The 21,425-nt window shown below is 39.8% G+C and overlaps 2 protein-coding genes across 3 annotated transcripts; one reads left to right on the plus strand and one right to left on the minus strand.

The window, feature by feature from the left end:
- Positions 1 to 1,181: 1,181 nt before the first annotated feature.
- LOC115013256 (E3 ubiquitin-protein ligase DTX3L) lies at positions 1,182 to 12,897 on the plus strand. Of its 2 annotated transcripts, none has more exons than XM_029439388.1 (6): positions 1,182 to 1,316; positions 3,666 to 3,731; positions 3,938 to 4,006; positions 5,460 to 6,467; positions 11,248 to 11,465; positions 11,637 to 12,897. In XM_029439388.1, the coding sequence occupies exons 1-6, from the start codon at positions 1,311 to 1,313 to the stop codon at positions 11,704 to 11,706; spliced, it is 1,437 nt and encodes a 478-aa protein (XP_029295248.1). In that variant the 5' UTR covers positions 1,182 to 1,310; the 3' UTR covers positions 11,707 to 12,897. The 2 variants fall into 2 exon arrangements, with proteins under 2 accessions (XP_029295248.1, XP_029295249.1); XM_029439389.1 differs by lacking the exon at positions 1,182 to 1,316 and adding an exon at positions 3,178 to 3,235.
- Positions 12,898 to 13,493: 596 nt separating this feature from the next.
- On the minus strand, positions 13,494 to 20,800 carry golph3a (golgi phosphoprotein 3a). The gene is made up of 4 exons (XM_029439390.1): positions 20,363 to 20,800; positions 18,367 to 18,498; positions 16,943 to 17,057; positions 13,494 to 16,602 (listed from the first exon to the last, which is right to left on the minus strand). The coding sequence occupies exons 1-4, from the start codon at positions 20,570 to 20,572 to the stop codon at positions 16,178 to 16,180; spliced, it is 882 nt and encodes a 293-aa protein (XP_029295250.1). The 5' UTR covers positions 20,573 to 20,800; the 3' UTR covers positions 13,494 to 16,177.
- Positions 20,801 to 21,425: the final 625 nt, after the last annotated feature.

The following is a 21,425-nucleotide window of genomic DNA, read 5'->3' on the forward strand; positions in this document are numbered from 1 at the left end:
ATGCATTTTGCATCCTACTACGGAGAGTAATATATTCCCAAATAACAAACCCTGGGATACCAAAGAGCTCAAAGGCATCCTTAATGAGGAAAAAAGGGTGTTTTTACAGGATCTGCAGAGGAGAAAATAAAAGGTCAACAGAAGAGTGTTACAGGCCATCAGCCAGGCTAAAACCCAGTACAACATAAGATTGCGCAGAAGTTTCAGCAAGACAACGCAGGGAATCAAAAACATGTCCGCTGTATACACAAAGACTGAGAGAAGACGGGGGAGTGTGGAGGGGGTCAGTGAGTCCTCTCTGCCAAACAAACTAAACAGGTTTTACAGGCACTTTGAGAGGCCTGACTTGGTGGAGCTAAAACACAGCCTCATGCCATCTACCACACTCACCCTCCAGAAACAGGATGTGCTTAACCTGCTCAAAGGACCCCAGCCAACAAGACGGCTGGACCTGATGGCATCTGTGGCAGGACCCTCGAGCACTGTGCTGAGCAGCTCAGCGGGGTCCTCCTGCAGCTATATCAGTACTCACTGGACACAGTCCCTCCATAGAAAACGTTAACCATCATCCCCGTCCCCAGGAAGGACAAGGCTTGCTCCCTCAACGACCACAGATGCATTGCTCTTACATCTCTGGTCATGAAGGTCTTAGAGAAGCTGGGCCCACATCAAGTCTAGTACTGGTGCTGTCCTAGACCCTCTCCAGTTTTGGATGATTTTAAATATGTCCTCTTAAGGTGACACCATTCACAGTCACCTGGAGGAGAGCGGACCCGTTCCCAGGCTCCTATTTGTAGATGTTTCTTCTGCAGTTGACATCATGCAGCCAATAAACTGGTCACTCAGTACAATCTAGGCCATGGTCTGATTTTATGGATTTTTTAACAAACAGACCTCAGAGAGTATTAATTGTACTTTATCAGACACACTGTTCACCAGCACATACTTATCACAAGGGTAAGGGTAAGTGGCCTAAACCTTTGTGGCTCAATGAAGTTGTATTGAATTGAATTGAATAACATGTAATTACTTAAATAAAGTTATTGGGAAAACATAGTCCTTAGTTGTAATCTATCCACTGTGCAGAACACAGATGTGGCGTTGTGATACAAGTACAACTGAATTATTTGCTAGTGGTCTTTTATGTTGGATGTAATGTACTTGGTCACCGACAGGGTTCTCTAAACAAACGTGATCAACAGTGCAGACGACCCGAGCTGAAAGTGAAAGCAGAAAGCTGCCAGGTCAGTGTGTGTTGGTGTGTTCACAGGGACGACAATATAGCTGCACTTTGAGAAGAACTCTGCAGTATGCCGGTAAGTCCCACATTTTTACATTCAGCACATCTAAAGCAGGCTAAAGAAAGGGGACATACAAGCAGAAATAGATGTTATATCCGGTGAACACAAGGTTTGTTTTCACCCATCTGATAGTGATAGTTATAGTCAGAGTTATTGTCGTAGTTTTTCTAGAAAATACTTAGAAAATCACTGCGAATTGGTCATCTCTGTTTGATTCAGTCGCAAAAGGAAACAACTTTAACATGATTGATTTACTGCGCGGAAAAGTGCTCCAAGTTAGCCAAAAAAACTATGAAATACGGTTTCCTGTTTCAGCATAAGACCTTCAAAATAAAAGATCGTCAATTCAAATGAATACGTCAGTAATTCACTATTACCCTCCCGCATACATTTTATGTTTCCCATCATGTGGTAAAATAAAGAGTGATGTGTCACACCAGGACCATCCATTGGTGCGCATTTCCCATACATGTATATTTTTCCTGTTTTAATTGATAAAGTTGCGTATTAATAATAATTATAATAGTAAACTCTTCTATCAGATGATCATAATTTTGACTTCATGAGATAACCCATCTGAACACACAATTGGAATTATTAGACTTTAGGTGGAATTTAATGTTTTAAAATGTGTTTAAAAAATAGTTTTAAGGTTGAGATTGAGCATAAAATGTCAGTGAAATGATCTACACCCAATACAATTTGAGTTTGAATATATTTTGCCTAAATAGATTATTAACCCCTGTCAACCCTTGTCAAACCCTGTCGTTTATCCCAGGATTATCCCGTGTTTTTACTTATATCCCGTTTTCCTCCCGTTTAAATATTTTCCCGTAATTATCCCGTATTTTTAACCTTTAAAAAAACGTTATCCGCCAGTAAACACACTGAAGAAGAAAACAGGAAGAATAACACAGAAGAAGACGAAAACATATGGATGAGAGTCACAGTGAACGGGAGATAGATGGAGACGCAGCTGTACCTGCCAAACAAGTTAAAACTTTATGTAAGTACCAATGAGAGGAGACCTTCCCTTATTTATTAAAAGCAGAGTCAGGCAAACTCGTGCTTTTTGTAAAGTGTGCCATTCAGATGTTAGCATCGCACACGGCGGAATAAGAGATGTTCGCCAGCATGAACAATTTTCCAAGCACAAGCACGAGGCACAAAGACATCCACTGTCAATGACTTCATGTGTGACAAGAACTGTGTCGGAGGCAAACCAAGTGACCAAAGCTGAGGGAAAGATGTCGATGCTTTGCGCCAAAAATAATGTAGCCTTCAGCTTCTGCGCTGATTTCAGTCACAGTGTCGCGGACATGTTTCCCGACTCTGACATCGCAAGGAAGTCCTCGTCGGAGAAAACAAAAGCCACACAACTCATCCATCATCAAATAAATTGATGATATTAACTAATAAATAAAATACATACATCTTATAAACATATCTGTACAAGTAATACATACTTTAAATAAACATGTATTTCCTGAATGTATATACCCGTCCCTTATGTGTTTACGTTTACATTATATAGGGGCTGGGTGGCTGAGACCTGATAAAAATATGGGCGGAGTCCGCCCAAAAATGTCCCTTATTTTGAAATCCCAATGTTGCCAGGTATGCATAAAACCATAGTGAAAAAGCACCAGGTGAGGCAGACAGTACTCTGCCGCACTGAATAGGGCGCACGTGAGCCCACAGGTTCGTGTAGCTGCTCTTCCACTAGAGACGGCGGCGCCAACAAGCTACTGCTAGCTAACATCAGAGTCACGTGCACTGTAGCGCCAACAAGCTACTGCTAGCTAACATCAGAGTCACGTGCACTGTAGCGCCAACAAGCTACTGCTAGCTAACATCAGAGTCACGTGCACTGTAGTAGCGTTTAGTTTCTTTCTCCGACTAACGGGTAAAAATGGAAGATTTTACAAGTAAAGGTAAGATCACAATTTTATTGAAAATATGATCTGACTAAGAAAACAATCCAATATTTAAATTAAAAACTACATTTGACCTTAAATAAAATATTCTTCAGTTAATAGTGCAGTCTGTATTAAAATGAATCAAAGCCTCAGACTAAAAACGCTATGGAGGGTGCAGAGCAAATACATGTACCTCTCTGAGCCGCTATAAATGTAACGTTCGTTTTTAGGCCAAATATGTATAAAGAATGCTGATATGAGATATGAAAAATAACCAGTAGTCAATGTTCATGCTGCCAAGAAAATGGTGAATAAGCTACTCAGTTGGGTTCATATATTTGTAAATCGTGCCTCCCCATCCATGAACCTCACCGCACGTCACTGACTCAGCTTCGTTTGGATGTTTTAATCCTGTATGTTAATTCTTAATGTATTTTCTGTCCAGCCACCCAAGACTGAGACCAAAGGAGCAAGCGGGACACAGAGAAAGGACAATCAGCCCAAAGTTCAGGTCAGAGCTGATAGCTAAATAAATATAGATATAACTAAATGTGCTTGCTTACAATGAAAATTATAGATGGTTAAAATGTTGATTATTTTGATGTGAAATATTGTGAGTGGCAGTTGACGAATTTAGGAAATGACGGTTGGCTTAGCATCAAACTGTTAATGCGAAGAGGTTTTACTCATGTTCATTTTTATTTACGGTTTGTCCAGCCATTCAAGAATAAAGGCAAAACCAAGGAGATGGTTGTGCAGAAATCTCCTTCAATGACCAAATACGAGGTGAGAGCCACTGTCAACCCTCCCGTTGTTCCCGGGATTATCCCGTATTTTCCCTTCTATCCCGCTGTCCTCCCGTTTAAATATTTTTCCCGTAATTATCCCGTATTTATAACCTTTCGAAAATAAAAATAGGCCTAATTAAAAAAAAAAGTGTACAGTGGTAATGTCCCTTTTGAAATTCCAATGTTGACATGTATGGTCTGTTGGAATTGACAAAAGTATACTTACTCTCTGATACTCTCCTACCTCTCTGACTTCAATGATGCAGGGAAAAATCAATACAAAGACACACCAAGAGAGTGGAAATTATCTACTTAGATTTAAATTACAAAACAGGCAATTTGGAAAAATATACTCTTACATTGTTAACAGTAACAGAAAGAAAACAACAGTAACAGTCTGTCTTATTCATATTAATGGGCTCATTACAGGCTCTGCATCTCTAAGAATTTCTTTCAAGAATGAAAAAAAAGGTTTTATTGTCAAATATATATCCTGAAGCAATATTCCAGTTGGTAAAAAAGATTGCTTCAAACATCCTAACCAGACATCATTGGAGTTGCTTTATTTGTCAGTCAGCAATAAATGTAAGTGACACTAATCAGTATGACAAACTGTTTCCAAATATCTGGATCTAATATGGAGTTGCATATAATATTTAACAATAATATTATAAAAATGGAAACATGGAAAATGAGGAGAAAACAAAAACCGGAGATGCAGCAGCACAATTTAGACACCGCCTGCACACATGAAATCTAAGATGACTGAATATTTGTGTAAACTCTGTTCTTCACATGATTTCAAACAATGCATTTGTTTCCTTCTTTAAAATGTAGTTTCCAGTTTGTGATCACTCTAATTTAAAAACAAGTAAGAACCTCAACATGACATGGATCCCTCAGAGCAGCAGCAGGACCTCTGACTGGTCCCACATCATCTTTTACTGTTGTCTGGATGCAGGCTTATTTGCGACCCAGCGGCATAAATGGGTTATTTTAACACAATGTCATCACACCTCACTTTAGCACCGAAAGCAATTATATTATTACATGCATATTATTACAAAAAAAAACTTAATGCAAATCAAATATTGGGCTTACTTAATTCTGACCCCACTTTCAGGCTAAGAAGCCTCCAAAACTGATAGTTTGTGTTTTACTGCTTGTAAATCCATCTCCAATTCAGACAGTCAACACTGAGCGTCAGTGATGGATGTCTGTGCACTCTTCTGCTGTATAACAGTTCCATGAAAGCAATCTTTCTTATCATGCTTGAGTAATCGTTTCAGCCTAATTATAATGTAGTGCTCAGTATCACATTGCTGCATCATTATCAGAGAAACATTTTCAAATATTCTAAATAGAACTATATTTGTGTAGGGTACTGCATTTAGATGGAGGTATGTGGCTAATAGCTAAGTGCTAACTTCAACTGTTGTGTCTTGTTGCAGTTCATCACAGACATATCTGTCATCATTGATGAAGATAATTACAGAGACCCTGCAAGATTAACAACAATTCTTCAATCTTACATTCATGAGAAAAAAGGTTCCTCATACATAGTGAGAGGGACCTTCGATGTACTTGACAAACTTGCAGCCTATCTGTCAACAGTGAAGCATCTCGCCAGTCCTGCCACACAGGGACCAACCTGTCTGCAAGATGAACATGCTTCACCTCAAGTCAAACCTCTGGATGTATCTGGGTTTGTCATGGCCTACATTGAGCAAAAATGTGCAAAAGAACTTGAAAAAATTCAAGGGAAGAGTTTTGCCATTGAAACACAGCCTGACCCCAGAACAGTGCGCAATAAAGGTAGCAGCAGCACAGTACGGGTGACTTTCAGATCACACCATGGATCCTCAAACCCTGCACATGCTGACTTTGTCAGACAGCGATTCATCACATTCTACCAGAGAACTGCCTCCGACCTGCAGGTCTCTTCTGTCCCTGTGGGTACACACGACCACAAAGACCTGCAGAGGAGATTTCCACTCCTCATTTTTAAACACAGCCACAATAGAAATGAAGTTACAGTGACTGGGTCTTTTGTGCACATCGCTAAATTGAAAGAATTCCTTTTACAAAAAACACGAAGCTCAAGCAAGAGTCCAGTAAACAAAGGTCCAGCAGACACTCCAAGCAGGAGCACCCCAGGTCCTTCATCTGCACAGAGCAAAGATCCTGAAGAAGAAACATGTCCGATCTGTATGGACGTGATAGTAGCCACAGAGAAACAGACGCTGCGGTGCAAACACTCGTTTTGCAGAAACTGTCTGAAAAAAGCTTTTGACTACAAGCCTGTATGCCCGACATGTGGAGAGTTATACGGCACTTTGAAAGGGACACAACCTGATGGAGGAAGAATGACTGTCACCAAAAATTCTGCATCTTTGCCGGGATATGAGAAACATGGAACAATAATGATCCATTATCACATTCCAAGTGGCATCCAAAAGGTAAGACTACAGATTCGACACTGAACTATTTAAAGTGGCAATAGACAACATTTTTATTATGAAGTTATTGTTGACTGCACAATGTAATGGTTGTAGAATGATGACACCATCAGCCTCGCTTTCACAATGCAATTCTGTCTGCCTCTGGGTCAATATCTCCCTTTCACAATAGGTAGTTTTCTAAATTAAATAATCCCTTTTCTAAATTAATAAATCATATGTACTAAATAAATAATTCTTGAACCTTACTTGGACTTTAAGTGATATTCAACTGTCAGAAAGCCAAGCAGGTAATATAAAGTATAAATTATCTATACAATCACCACAATCTATGTAAAAGATAAATCAACATTTAAAACTCTTAGGTTTGAAAGTTAGGGTCTTAAAAGTTCTACTTTCAAAGACTAACTTAGGTCTGATACCGGCAGCCAAGCTGCATCGTACAGCAGCTCATAGCAGCTAGCTTAACTAGCATTGGCACTAACGTCCTGTAACTTAACCTATAATTATAGCGAAAATGTTATGTTTTAAGGTCCTTTGATTTCATAACATTTGTATCGTTAGCTATTCGAGCGAGTTGAAACCCAATACTTACATTTAAAAGTATATCTATTTGCCGTTACTGCTGGGTCGGGGGGGCGGCATTTTTCGTTAGAAAAAACTTCTCTGGGCGCCCAATGAATCTTGGGATACCTGAGGCCGTGAATGATACATCAGATGTATCCTCCAAATCCGGGAAAAGAAGGACGCATTTGTCGGCTGCATTTGAAGGAGTCTCCGAAATGGGACCGTCCTGTCGCGGCCGCTGTGACGTAATCAGCCTGCAAATGCAGCCTCCGAAGGCTGCAGCCCATGAATTGAGACACTCCTTGTCTGTTAGTCATCCAAGTTACGTTGATGTAACCCATGTTGCCTCGTGATTCCTTCGTGCGTCCTCGTGCTACCTTGTGTCTTCCCTGGTTGGTTTTGTTCAGTTTTACTTTTTACCTTTTTGTATTTTTACAAGCTTTATTAAAATAAAGCTCTCTTTTTGTTAAAATCGTCTGGTTTACTGCGTTTGGGTCCTTAGCTGTGTGGGTAAGAAAATGTATTGCCTACTTTGCCATATTAGTGTTTTTATAGCCTGTGAAATGTAACATTTGTTTTGGATTATATATATATATATATATATATATATATATATATATATATATATATGTCTGTCATGGAAGCAGCAGGAGGAGAGTATTATTCAGAAGGACTGCGTTCAAAATGTCAGCAAAATTTTCTAATCAAATCAAATGTATTTGTATAGCCCAATATCACAAATTATACATTTGTCTCAGTGTGCTTTACAGACTGTACAGGTTACGACACCCTCTGTCCTTAGACCCTCGCATCACACAAGGAAAAACTTCCTAAAAGAAACCCCATAATTAAAGGGGGAAACATGTAGAAACCTCAGAGAGAGCAACTGAGGAGGGATCCCTCTCCCAGGACGGACAGACGTGCAATAGATGTCGTGTCTTCTAGAGACCATCTTGTGATGGGATGACACCAAATCAACATCCTCTCAAGTTGTTCACTTTAAATATCCACTCATCGCTCTCAGCTACTTTTGCCTAGATATTGAGCCCTTTAACTAAGGTCTTAAAGGGAAAGTTGGATGTTTTGAAGTGTGGTTGTATGAGGTACTTCTTCATAGTCAGTGTATTACCTACAGTAGATGTCGGTTTGGAAAAACAGACATGTTTTACATTGTGTAGCTTTGGTGAGTTCTGATTTCCCAAAGTAACGCAGATAAACTAACTGATCAAGGCAGCGGTTGACCAGCAACCCCTGTGTTCTTCAATGGAGACTGGTGGATTTGGCGATAAAGTCTGGTCCGGGGGCCAATCACGGCCCGTGGTCACACGGCCCAGCAGCTTTGGTCTTATAATGTATTATTTATGGCCCGCTAGCGCTGTCAAACTGAATAAATCTTAACAATGCAATTCCTCCTTTCACCGCGTGGTGGCAGCACCACTCTATGCTGCGTTTTAGGAGCAAACACTATCTGGCTCTGTAACGGCTTTTGCTGTGAACCCTTCCATGCTCATTACTACCATGGCTACAAACAAAAAGAGCAAAGTTGACACCGGAACGATCAGGAACGATGGGAATTACAATATTTCTTCACCGAAAATCGAGGCAATTGTTTTTGCCTAATTTGAGACGGTTGCCTTGTTTAAGGAATTCAAAGTAAAGAGACACTATCAGAAAAAACATGTTGACGCATACGACAAGCTGCTCTGGCATCACAACAGCGATTTTTCACGCGGGCCTGTGAGTCAAATGAAAACATCACCAAAGCAAGCTACGAAGTGGCCATATTAATAGCTAAACATGGCTAACCTTTTACAGAGGGTACGTTTATCAAAGACTGTGTTGTGAAAATGGTGGAGAACATTTGCCCGAGAAGAAGCAAGAATGTATTAATGTTTGTCTGGCTCGTAACACTGTGGCACGGAGAATTGAGGACATATCGTCAGATATTCAGAGATAATTGGGGGATAGGGGAGTGACTTTTGATTATTTTTCATTAGCCTGGGATGAAAGCACAGATGCATCTGATACTGCACAGCTCCTGGTCTTTTTAAGAGGAGTTGTCGACGACATTAACGTAACACGTGACCTTTTACGCATCTCAACCACTGCCCTCAAACCAGACCTGGCCTGTCTACTGAAATCCAGATCTCAGTATCAGCCTTCTCATTAGTGTCAGTTACCTGTGTCTTGGTCAGTCTGAAATTCTGAATGTTTTGAACGGTAACATCGATCACTATTTACAGTGAAAAGCCAAAAGCACAGTTAATATATGCACTTGGACTTATAGCAGTTATTTAATTAAACTCTTGATAAGATGTGGCTATAACTGTTGATGTTATGTACTTTCTGAACGATCTTGTAAAAGACAATAGCAAAATTTACACGTTTTAAACTTTAATGATAACAGAAAACTTTGCATTACTTTTAACTCCTGTTTAAAATGAACATGAGGTAGATATATACTTCATACTTCATGAAAGTTTAAGGTTTTCCATACAGTTTGTTCAATGTTATCTGACTCTCCAGATATGAATGAAAGGCAGAACTGTGTTTTTAGAGTTGTTCACACCTGCCTGAGTGGCTTATATTTGGTTACATTGCCATTTGAAAATGAAAATTGTTATATAACAGTGTATTTGTATGTAACTTTTATAGTTAAAAAATGTCAGAAGGGAATTTTGGCCCCTGGCCTCTTCACATTATCAAATCTGGCCCTCTTTGAAAAAAGTTTGGACACCCCTGGCATAGAGGAATATAACAGCTTCAGTTGGAACACTACACCTCACGCTAGTGTCACCATTATGTATGGCATAGGTCTTCAACAGACCCCCCCCCCCCCCCCTCTTCTTGAATACCGCTGAAAGTAGGGGGTCCCTGTTCCATGCTACACCATTTTGGGGGTCCTTGGCCTGACAAACGTTGAAGACCCCTGCTCTAGAGGAACATGATAACCAGTCAATGAAGTCTCATAAAAGTCTCATAATTTATACTAGACAATGAATTAGGAAATCTGATTAATAATTATAAACAAAATGACCATATCGATAGCTATTAAAAGCTTAATTTTGATAATTAAAGTTGGCAGTACTCACTCATTAAACAAACCTGCATGTATATTCCTAAAAGCATTTATCAATAAGATAAATGTCAAAACACACCATATATAATACCAAGCAATCAAAAGTGTGTGTGTGTGTGTGTGTAGCACTGACAAGCTGCCCCTGGCCTTGTAATTTCTTGTTCAGTACATTCAGCTCCTGTGTGATGTCAACAAGAAAAGCTAAGTCCATGAGCCATTTGGGATCACTTAGCACAGGAACAGCCATCCCATCCTTCTCCATGAAGGCACGGAAATGTTTAGTCTTTCTCACACAGTTGATCGTATATGTTACCCGACAGGTCAGAAATGCGCTCTGCCACTGTGTTGGTGGAAAGGCTGATGTTGCTTAACTGACCCTTCTTTTCCGGACAGACTATACTTGCAGCCTGTAACATGCACTTTTTGATGAACTCGCCGTCTTTGAATGGCTTTCCCGCCTTAGTAATCATCTTACTCAGCATGTAGCTAGCTTCGACTGCCGCATCGCTCTCTTTGCTTGCTTTCTTGAAAAAATCTTGTTGCCTCAGTAGACATGTTTTAAGATTGGCGACCCGGTTCTCTCTCTCATCTCCCTGGTATGTTGCATACTCCTCAGCATGTCTAGTTGAGTAGTGACGTCTGATGTTGTATTCCTTGTGCACCGCAACTTTCTCTGTGCATATAAGTCACATCGGGATGCCCCTATGCCCACTTTTCCTGAAATTGTCTGTGCTCGTTGCCAACCTTTCTCTTCACGGCAGGTTTTGAGAAAGACATGACTGGGGCTAGGTGACAAAAAAAATATAAAACGCCCATGGCAACGACTCGGCAAAAAGGTGCGTGTGAGAAAAACGCGCGGGCCGCACTAACACTAAACTTTGATAATAATAATAATAATAATAATAAGATTTATTTGTATAGCACCTTTCATACAAGAATTGCAGCCCAAAGTGCTTCACAGCAAAAACATAACAATTACCGGTAGTACAAGTAGGGGGCCACAAAATATCATTTAGCGGGCCTCAATTGGCCCGCGGGCCGTGAGTTTGAGACCCATGGTCTACGTCCTCTTTGGTCTCTTGACAGGACATCATTAAGCAGTGAAACCTGTACTGTGTTACTGTCTCTCTACAGCAGGAGCATCCTAACCCCGGTCAACCATATGAAGGTGCAACACGTTCAGCCTATCTCCCAGACTCCTTAGAGGGCAAAAAGATCCTGACCCTGCTGAAACGAGCCTTTGATCAGAGACTCGTCTTCACTGTTGGTCGCTCCACCACCAGCGGCAGGAACAATGTGGTCACATGGAATGATATTCACCACAAAACCTCAACACATGGAGGACCAACTAAGTAAGGACTCTTATTTGGCAACATTACATACTGATACGTACTCAGTAATCATCAGTGCAGAAGTCTCATATGATTTCAGGAAGCACACTAGCAGTATAACTGAATTAATATACATCGTGACTAATTACGTGTCCATATGAAGTCACTGAATCTGTGTTCTTGTGTTTGCAGCTTTGGATACCCAGATCCTGATTATTTCAGCCGACTTCGAGATGAACTGAAAGTCAAGGGACTTGAATGAGTCACTTTTGGATTTCTCAACAAATAGATGTGGAAATAAGATTCTATATTAAAATACACAACACTCAAGTTACACTAAAGTTCTGTACAAACAGGGATGATACCCAGCTTCAACTGTCTTTTTTTTTGTTATTTCTTTTTCTGAGTTCTCTTTTGTCATTTGTCAAAAATCCAAGAACAGACACGTGTGTGTTCTTGGATTTTTGTTTGTTGATTTATTTTGTTATATATTATAATCATTCCGTTACAATGCTTAATATGTTGTTTGAAAACACTAAATATGGAAAAACTGAAAAATAAGTAAATTCTTTATTGATCTGTTGTAGGTTCTTTAAACTTCATGATGTGTAAAAAGTCTTAATTTGGTGGCGAGGCAAATAGCTAACTGGGCTATCTTGTTATATAATATTTAGAAGGTTATATATCCAGTAGCTTGTGTATCCAATGTCTTCAATTCATTGTCTTCTATCACAGCACTAATAGTGCTGATTTAAAGTGCTGTAGGATTAAATGACCACCCAGCCTTCCAGCTACTAACAGGCCACAACATACAGATTGCCTTGATAAGAAAGGAGGATCACATTAGATAAGACTCACCTTCAGAAAGCATGAAATGTTAGCAGCCTTTGAGTTTTTGTTGAACACATTTGTTAATGTTATATAACCTTTCTGCACATGACTTCCTCAATCTTCTTTCAGCCCATACATGATATTGTCCTGATAGCAGAGATTATGGTCATTTTATATGTACAATAGGCACACAGGCGAGTGTTGGCTGAAGGAGTTGAAGCATTGCATGTCTTGTGGGTTCAATTCCCCAATTTCTAGTCGGACTGCATTCGCTGCACTTGAACAGGAAAGAGACAGTCACTTCAAACACGGCCTCTGAACGAAGAGGAACTTTGGGAGTTGCAGGATGACACTATTCAACCCACACTGTCACTTCAGTGCACTGTAGACCTTAGAAATTAATGACTCACATTTGTTATGCATGTCAATTTATTTGGCACATAGGATTAAACCTCAATTGTGTGAAATTTTGTTTTGTTCTGGTTTATATTTTTTATTTGTCTGAATTTAACATGTGCCATGTTGAATTGAGTACATCTCAGAAAATCAACCTTACCTCCTATAAATTACTTTCATTCAGATTTACTGCTGCAGCATTTTGAAAATAAATGACCTTACTGTTCTCCTTGTTGCCACATTCATGTACATGTCACAATTGTTCAGATAGTTTACTTCACAACCCAACCGTTAGACATTCCACATACGAGTGTATACACTTAAAATGACTTGTCACACCTTAATAACATGAACTCTATTGCACTTACTGACGTGGGCAAATATGCAGTAAATTGTCTTGTTTGTGCATTTGAATTAATTGTCAATTTGTTTTCATAAATTTAAATGACATACTGGGATTTAATGCATTATATTAAAGAAAAGCTCAATTAAGTGTGGAAAAGCATCACATCATGTTTCAGGGCGAGTGTGCCTTCTCCCAGGGTGAAATTATCCTTACAGTATAGCCAAATTAATTTCTATTCCACAATGAAATTAGATAAATACGTTGCCATTGATCTCGAGAAAACCCTTCAGCCACACAACTGCACATATTGTAGTCTCTGACCTCATAAAATCAATACACTGGCATGAGCTAAACCCGAGTCCTCACATGGGACAAAGAAGTTGTGTTCACAAGCTTCAAATAAAACTTACTATCAGTTGTATGATTAGGCACTTCCAAGCTCTTGGTTTATTTTCTAGGGTCAAAGAAAGTACACAGACTAGAGGTCCCTTTATTTAGATAACATATAATCTCTCATATTCATGCCGCAATTTGAGGTGATTTTCTGATGCATAAATCTCTTGGTCACCTCTTCTCTGACGACCACTGACTGATCACTCCCAGATCTTTGCTACATACAATATCAGAGGGAGGCTATCTGTAATATCACAAGAACCATGGGGTTGAGTAGCAAAAGTCGTTAAAAAAGAACAGTTAAACAAATGTGAAAAGAAAATTCATAACATTGAAGCAAAATGAAATGAAGATCAAGGTATGGTTCATGGTGAAAAGGCTTTGATGAATGTTTAAGAGCACTATGTACAACATTTTGAAAGACAGTACAGCTGAACCAGGATATATTTTGGAAAGCTGACAAGTGCAATTGTGACAAAAATGTCCTTTGAATGTGTGCCTGATACAAATACACAAGTATATACACCAACATCTGGAATGTGAGCCCGTCTTTTGATTCTTCTAATTAGACTTGGTGAGCGTGTTAGATAATCCATCAGAAGTTTAGTTAATACAATGGATTTATTTTGAGAGCAATCACAAGTAACTGCAAAGTAAGACTGTCTGCACATTTAAGCATCGCTGACAGTTTAGGAAACACACTTGTTTGCCATCAAACCCACATGAGAATATTCATATCTATTTCAGCTCTGTGCATCCATGACAATGATAGGTCTGGAATATGTTCAGCCAAGCTCATCAAAGAGTGAAGGCTGGGGGAAACTGCTCGGCCAGCTCCATAAAGTGAAAAAAATTGACCTTCAACAACTATTTAGCTGGAGATCATCATAAACGCATTTATTCTGCATCAAGACCTGTGGATTGTGTCATTTGGATCATATGTAGATTCACTTATAAGTGTATATGTCTATTTAAATTTAGCTAACAAAGGCAGCTGTCATTGATGGTTGACTTTCCTGAGCTTGTTTCTGCCACTAAAATATTTCAATTTGATCCTCAACAGTCATCATGCAAACAGGGTTGTTACCCAGTCAGGCTCAGCCAACACCGTTCAAAGCTGTTAGCTGATACTACCAAATCGCTTAAATAACACATTTTAGAGCCATTTGTTTTATCTACGTGGATTTATGACATCGAACCCAGAGTAGGATGTGTTTGCTTTCAACTGTTACCATTCAGATATTACATACTGGAATCCTGAATGCAAGCTGCTATATATTAGACATGAACACATTTTGACAGTGCATCTAGATTAGATACAATACAAGTCCGAGTCAGACACAAAAATTCCTGTTTCATTAAGAATAAAAAAAAACATAAAAATAAAAACTACTGGCCAGAGGATATTTAAAACAGTATGCCCTATTTAAGACAGAAAGGTTTATTAATATTTAGTATTTTTCCTTCCATAATCATACGGTGTATTTCTATCAGCCCCATCAATTCTACATGTTTTATTTTAATTTTAGAATTTGTATTAACCCAGGACTATTTCACCCAATGTCCTAAACAAATCAGTCTAATAATGTTCTTCATATTTTTGCTTTTCATTTCATACGCATTTCCCAAAGATTCAATGGGGCTGAGATCCAAGTAACTGATAAGTCACACAAGTCAACACTACATATTCCCGGGACTGGATGCGTCCATGCATGTGTAGGCAAACGAATGATCTTCCACACAACTTAAGGGCCAGAAGGGATGGAATGTAGGGGGCCACGGGGTCTCAGTGGTTAGAGCTCTCGCCTCACACCAGGAAATCTTCAGATCCTGCAGACAGCTGTGCGGCGTTAGGATTTTTTTCCAAGTGCCTGCATCGGCTTTCCCCCCCCCCCCCCCCCCCAACAGTCCAAAGAGATGTAGGTCAGGTGACCTAGAAACTAAATTGTCTGCAGGTGTGAATGGCTGTCTGACTCTGTCTGTCAGCCCAATGATATACTGGCGACCTGCCCTGGCTGTAGCCCTCCCCCTGGCCAGTGTGAGCTGGGACAGTCTCCAGCCTCCTGCATCTCTGCACAGGATAAGCAGGTATATATCATGGATGGATTCGGGGGCATCAGTCGACTCAGACTTCCAGATCTGACCAAATTAGTTTCCACCCAGTATTTGATTTGAAAGTCAAAGAATGACGTGACACTAAATACATGGTATCCATACACTTCAATCACATTTGGTAGATATCCATTCAAAGACTTGACAGCAGTATCGGCTAACCTTTCCTTCCTATACAGCGTCACAGGCCTGTACATGGATCTGTACATCTACATCTCGGTTGGTTACTTTATTCTCAGGTGTGTCAGGAGGCTACCTTGAGTAACCTGTGTCGTACCTTGAGGAAACAGTTCCAAAGATACACCCAATAGAAAATAAAGACGATATGAATCGACATCTTGATTTCTGCCTCACCCATATCATCACCCTACCACTTCATTCAAAAGGTCCATGAGAGTTATTTTTTTAGCAAAAGTGAGCACAAACGTTACATGGGGGGAAACAGGGCCATGAAGGACCAACATGGACAGTTATCTGGAAGGAAAATAAAATGCCAGACGGAGAGGGATGAGAAAAGAGGGCAGCCCATTCCAAAAGCCCAGACAGGGGTAAACTGTAATTCAGTCAAGTCACCATGTTGGGGTCTCTGATTCCTACCCCAAAGTACAATGCCACTTGAATGCCACAACTGCTTGCTGTCCTCTTTGTGGTAGCCTCATTTGGTGAAGGCAGCCACCACAGACCATAACAGCTCGTTGGCGTTGGCCTTCATGCTCTCCCCCTCGGGCTCCAGTTCCAGCAGCTGCCGCACTCTCTTCATGGCCAGGTCGTATTGGTCGTCTAGCAGCGGGGCAAAGGCATTTTCCAGGACATCAGAGGAATGGGCTAAGAAGATCAGTGCAAGCAGCCGCTTGTCCATTCGATGTGGGTCATTCACCCACTTGTCCAGTACGGCCTCCTGGACCTTCTTGATGAGACGCTGCTTGATGTTGTTGTTGGTGAGAGGATGTGTGGTCATATCAAAAAGCAGGAAGTTCTGCTTCTCAGTAGTGAGGACGCCTTTTTCAACCAAGTTTTTGGCCAGCCGCTCACGGACGTTCCGCAGTTGATAATGAAGCTTCAGGGGGTTCCACGTCTCTCCTAAAAGACGAGGAGATACAATAACAAAAGACAGTTAATGCTGTAAACATCTAAATGAGGTGCAGTCAGTATCTCGGAATCTGCACACACTATTGCGGTAGGCGTGGATTGACAACTTGATCTAAAAAGCTTCACAGACCCGAGGTGAACACAAGTTTCATTGTTACGTGTAACATCATACGCACATGACTACATAACCACTCGGGTGTTGTTTTGTGTTGTTTGAAATTATTATGGTTGTTGCCTCAAGTTGAGTATCACCACAAAGTTTGACAGCAATGTTCTATACACATATACACATCAGTGTGGGGCTGGAGGCCGATGCAGCAACTGAACTCACCACTGAGCAGTTCGATCCAGCTCTGCACGGTCTCCGGAGGTTGAGTATCTTTGATGTGTTTAAGGGCTTCATCCAGGAGCACGTCACCCGTCGGAGCGTCTGACTTACAAATCACCTGCGAATTTCAAATTAGAATGATGACAGCCAGTTACAAAGTGTAGTTATCAGAGGAACGCTGAAATAGACACAAATGTTTCCGTTTCTTTTAACTCCTCACAGCTCTGCTTACATTCACTGTCACATCTCACAGAGAACAGATCATTTGTATAATGTTTGCTCTATAAAACATGTGAGCCCAAGAGGTCATGGTCAGGTCATGGGTCAGCCAACATCCCAAAATCCAAAGAGATTTTATATATATATATATATATATATATATATATATATATATATATATATATATATATATATATATATATATATATATATATATATATATATATATATATATATATATATATATACACACACATACATACATACATACATACATACATACATACATACATACATACATACATATACATACACACACACACTACGCTAGGAGTTTAAGTGTGTGTGTGTGTGTTTAGGGTTGCAAAATTCCAGGAATATTCAAAGTGGAAACTTTTGATTGGAATTATTGGTAAATAACTGGAATAAATGGAAATATAGGGATTAGGGTTTTATGTACAGCTGTATTTATGTATACAGCTGTACATAAAACAAAACGTTTTACCATATCTTAGGCAGACATAATCAATTTGTCAAATAAATACATTTTGAGAGTAAAATAGCTTGCAAGTTATCTAATGGGGAATGGGACTTTAAATTATAGCCAACAATGGTAGGTTCTTTGTGCAAAAAAACCTAGGGTCTAAAGTGAAAAACTAATTTATAAAATAAATGTTTTACAATAAAGAATGACTGGAAATAGATTCATTAAAACTGCTCAATTAGCATGCTCAATCAAGCTGCATCCCACAGGTAGCTAGCAGAAACTAGCAGAAGGTGTTAACAAATAATAAACTTTGTACTTTGCTTTAGGCTACTATCGGCTGGTTAACTGAAATTTCATAAAACATACACAATATATAGACTCTAGTAATATAATCAAAGCATGTAGTCCTTTGGCTCAGACAGTGCAGTAGTGGACATGAGATGAAAGTGTGCTGCTGAATTCAGCGCATGGTAACAATTCAATTAAATGTTTTATGTGTACCCCCTTCCTCCAAATAAGTTCACTATTAAGTTGTGCACAAAACTCCTTAGCCTAACATCCCTTGGAAAATTTCCAGACATTTACTGACCCATTGCAACCCTTTGTTACATATTTGTTAGAGTTGGTCATGCCTTTTTGCAAATAACTGTGCAGAAAACTGTACAAGAGGATGCTAAATACATAGGCTAATGTGAGGCCAAAGCAGAAAAACATGTCCTACCTTCCTGGCCAGCAGACCTTTCCTCCTCATGCCACAAGCCTCCAGCTGAAGACGTCCTCGTAGAGCCAGCTCAATCAGCATACACCCTCGCAACCCTGACGAAATGCAGTCATTCCAGAACGAGGTGTAGCCCTACATCATAGAAACACATATCAGAATCCTGGTTTGTCAAAAGGCTACCATGCAATTGCAACAGTCCAGTATAAACTAACAAGAGGGCTCACTGGACCCAGAGGGACTGACGGGAGAATTCCTGTTGGTCAAGCTGATAAGCCCAGTGAGTAAACACGCTAAATGAAAGAGATGCATCTAAAACAACACTTTGTCCTGCCAGTTACAAATGTTTTAAGCGCCTTCAGATGAAACAAAAGTAACACTTTTTGGCATGAGAAGTATGGCACAAATCTGTACTCACTGGCCCAATCATTACAGCTGGCATTAAAATTTTACAACATCATTTATGTATGTGCATATGTTCCTTTAGGTGTCCAACTACAGGCTGAATATAAAATGGAGACAGACAACTGCAATTTAGAAGGCAAGTCATAGCCATTAGTCAATGTCTTAAAAGCCTCGTCTTTGGAACTTTAGTTAGCATGACAGTCATGTGTACCCAAATCCAAAAGTAATGCCTCAGTGCCCATGAGGCCATGCATAGCTTCAGTTAAAGAAAAAAAGTTAGCGACAGAGTTACAGAAACACAAGCAAATAAACAAGAAGAAATCTAAAAAGTAAAGTCTGCTGCAGATTGAGCCTTCTATACATATGCAGGAAAGCCACTTTCTAACCAATCTAATAAGTTTTGTGTTGATGCAGCAAAACAAACCTGTGTTTACTACAATGTACACTCTGTTTATGTATTTAATGTTTTTATTTGTATAGGGACAAGTATGTCAAAAAAAACAATGTATTGTTGTAGAAGCAGTAAGCAGTAGCTTAAACTGTAACTGCTAGGCAATCTAACTTAAGCATCAAACAGTGTTTAATCAGGTTAGTGAGTTTGTAGACAAAAGGGTGGAGACGTCTTGGTGTAAAGTGCAGAAATGCTGGTATACTAAAGGTATGTACATTGTTATGATGTGCAGTGTCAGGTTCTCTCTCGAGTACTGTATCAGTGTTGGTTTTAAGATTGAAATGTGTCAGTCAAAATGTAATTAAAAAGGATGAATCACAATACTTAGACATTGATCAAATAACGGTTGAAACTTCCAGACGCATATGTATACAACTATAACTCACTAGTTTCACCTTGGTTAGACACAGATGATAATGAAAGTTCTATAAATAATAACGTGGTGCACTAGTAATGATTAAGCGTTTCACATTGATTTGTAAATATTGGCTTTTTACTTGGTCTTTAGATATTTTTTTCTGTTGATCAGTGTCAACAAGTCCTAATTAACGCTACTAGGATATGATGTGAATAAATACATAAAAAAAACAAGACCGTAAATAGTACAAGGGGGTGCAAATACGCTCACTCTCTCTCTCTCTCAGAAGTCTACTGTTTAATCAGTGATAAGGTGCCATTACAGAATGACCATATAGCAGCAGATTAACATTCAGTATTCTTGAAAATGTACATGTATACCGTAGACTGCATATAACAACAGATTATTAACAGATGGGTATCTGTTTGAATTTCTGACCACTGTTAGTACATGTTTCTATGTATCCCGTTAAGCTAACTCACTAGCATTAGTGTACAGATAGTCTTTCTTGTCACGTTTGTGCCTATCTGTCACAAGACAATATCAAATTAACTGACCACCACTGCTGATTAAAAGTAAAAGATCACTTCTCTACACCACTGTGTTTCGACTAAAGACATTAAACCAGCACGGTCTGCAGCTCTGAGGCCCATTATTATTGTTAGCTATAGCTAGCGTTATAGCAAACAAGGATGCTAACGTTAGCTTGGGTAACATCCCATCGTCTAATGTTAACATTTACCTTAATTGTACAGCGTTAGAGACCAGGGTGTATCTGCTATTACCTCTCGGTCCTTCAGTCCTAACAACAGCACCTCTTCCATTAAGGTGAGACGTGTTTCTTTGGAGTCTCCGGTATCATCATCGTCCTGCTCGTCTCCCCGGCGGGGCTCGTCGTCCTCCTCGCCTTCCGGACGGTCTTTGTCAGCGGCGTTGCGCGAGGCTTCGGTCCGCCTCTGCACGAGGCCCGAACTCCGCTGAACCAAGGAAGTCATGTCTGCCGGCAACTTAGCTAAACAACGACAAAAACAGCCCGCCTCGGACCAAGCTGCCCGAGATGTTTGACTCAATTACTCGTTGTCAACCATATAGCAGTCACCTCGAGTGTTTTGCGAATGGACTACTGCGGCCTGAGTACCCTTGTCATCTGGAGGACTATTCCCTTTCCTTGACTTCGTCCGCAGCAATATAATGTCTATCTAATATGGCGCCGTGTGGTGAATGTGGTACCGAATTTATCCAGCAGGTAGAGGCCGAGATAACCTGAATACCTAAAAACAGGATCCAAACCAAAGTTAGGTTGATTGCCACGTCAGCTAATTTCATAATTTCAAATAGCTACAGTCGCACTACAATACAGCCAAAGAACTTAGTATCAACTGATCAGCGAATGTAGTCTATTAGGCTACTATTATTCCCTTAGGTCACCCAAATTATCATTAAAAGCTTTTTGAGAATCTGTCTCTGAGTTTTTGCCAATCATCAATCCTGGAATTTATGTTGTGGCTCTCACAGGATTTGAAACCTGCATTTAAAAAAAACGTCAACTTTAATGTGTCTTCCGAGATGTTCTGTTAGGCAGTACTCTGAAAAGACCAATAATTGGCGCCCTTGCACCATTTTTCCTGTGGAGAATTTACACTTTGTTTTAGGAGTTCTCCTGTGCACGCCAAAGTTGTTATGAGGGTTGAATATTGTAATTTAATTTAAGAAAATGTACCTTTTCTTAAACCTTTCAGTATCATGTCATTTTGCACTAGGATATATGAGTGAGAGTGTGGGTTATATCTATATCTATATCTATCTATATCTTAAATCCCAGACTCCAATAATGCAACATACGAGTAC

This window comes from Cottoperca gobio, chromosome 9 (assembly GCF_900634415.1).
Source record: "Cottoperca gobio chromosome 9, fCotGob3.1, whole genome shotgun sequence".
NCBI classification, from domain to species: domain Eukaryota; kingdom Metazoa; phylum Chordata; class Actinopteri; order Perciformes; family Bovichtidae; genus Cottoperca; species Cottoperca gobio.

Excerpts from the sequence above, each read along its gene's own strand:
- LOC115013256 (XM_029439388.1), top strand. Across the intron at positions 3,732-3,937 it reads ACAATCAGCCCAAAGTTCAG|CCATTCAAGAATAAAGGCAA; the intron begins GTCAGAGCTGAT and ends CGGTTTGTCCAG. Across the intron at positions 4,007-5,459 it reads CTTCAATGACCAAATACGAG|TTCATCACAGACATATCTGT; the intron begins GTGAGAGCCACT and ends GTCTTGTTGCAG.
- golph3a (XM_029439390.1), bottom strand. The coding sequence starts at position 20,572 with ATGACTTCCTTGGTTCAGCGGAGTTCGGGCCTCGTGCAGAGGCGGACC. Across the intron at positions 18,499-20,362 it reads TAGGACTGAAGGACCGAGAG|GGCTACACCTCGTTCTGGAA; the intron begins GTAATAGCAGAT and ends TCTATGATGTAG. Across the intron at positions 16,603-16,942 it reads CTGGATCGAACTGCTCAGTG|GAGAGACGTGGAACCCCCTG; the intron begins GTGAGTTCAGTT and ends CTCGTCTTTTAG.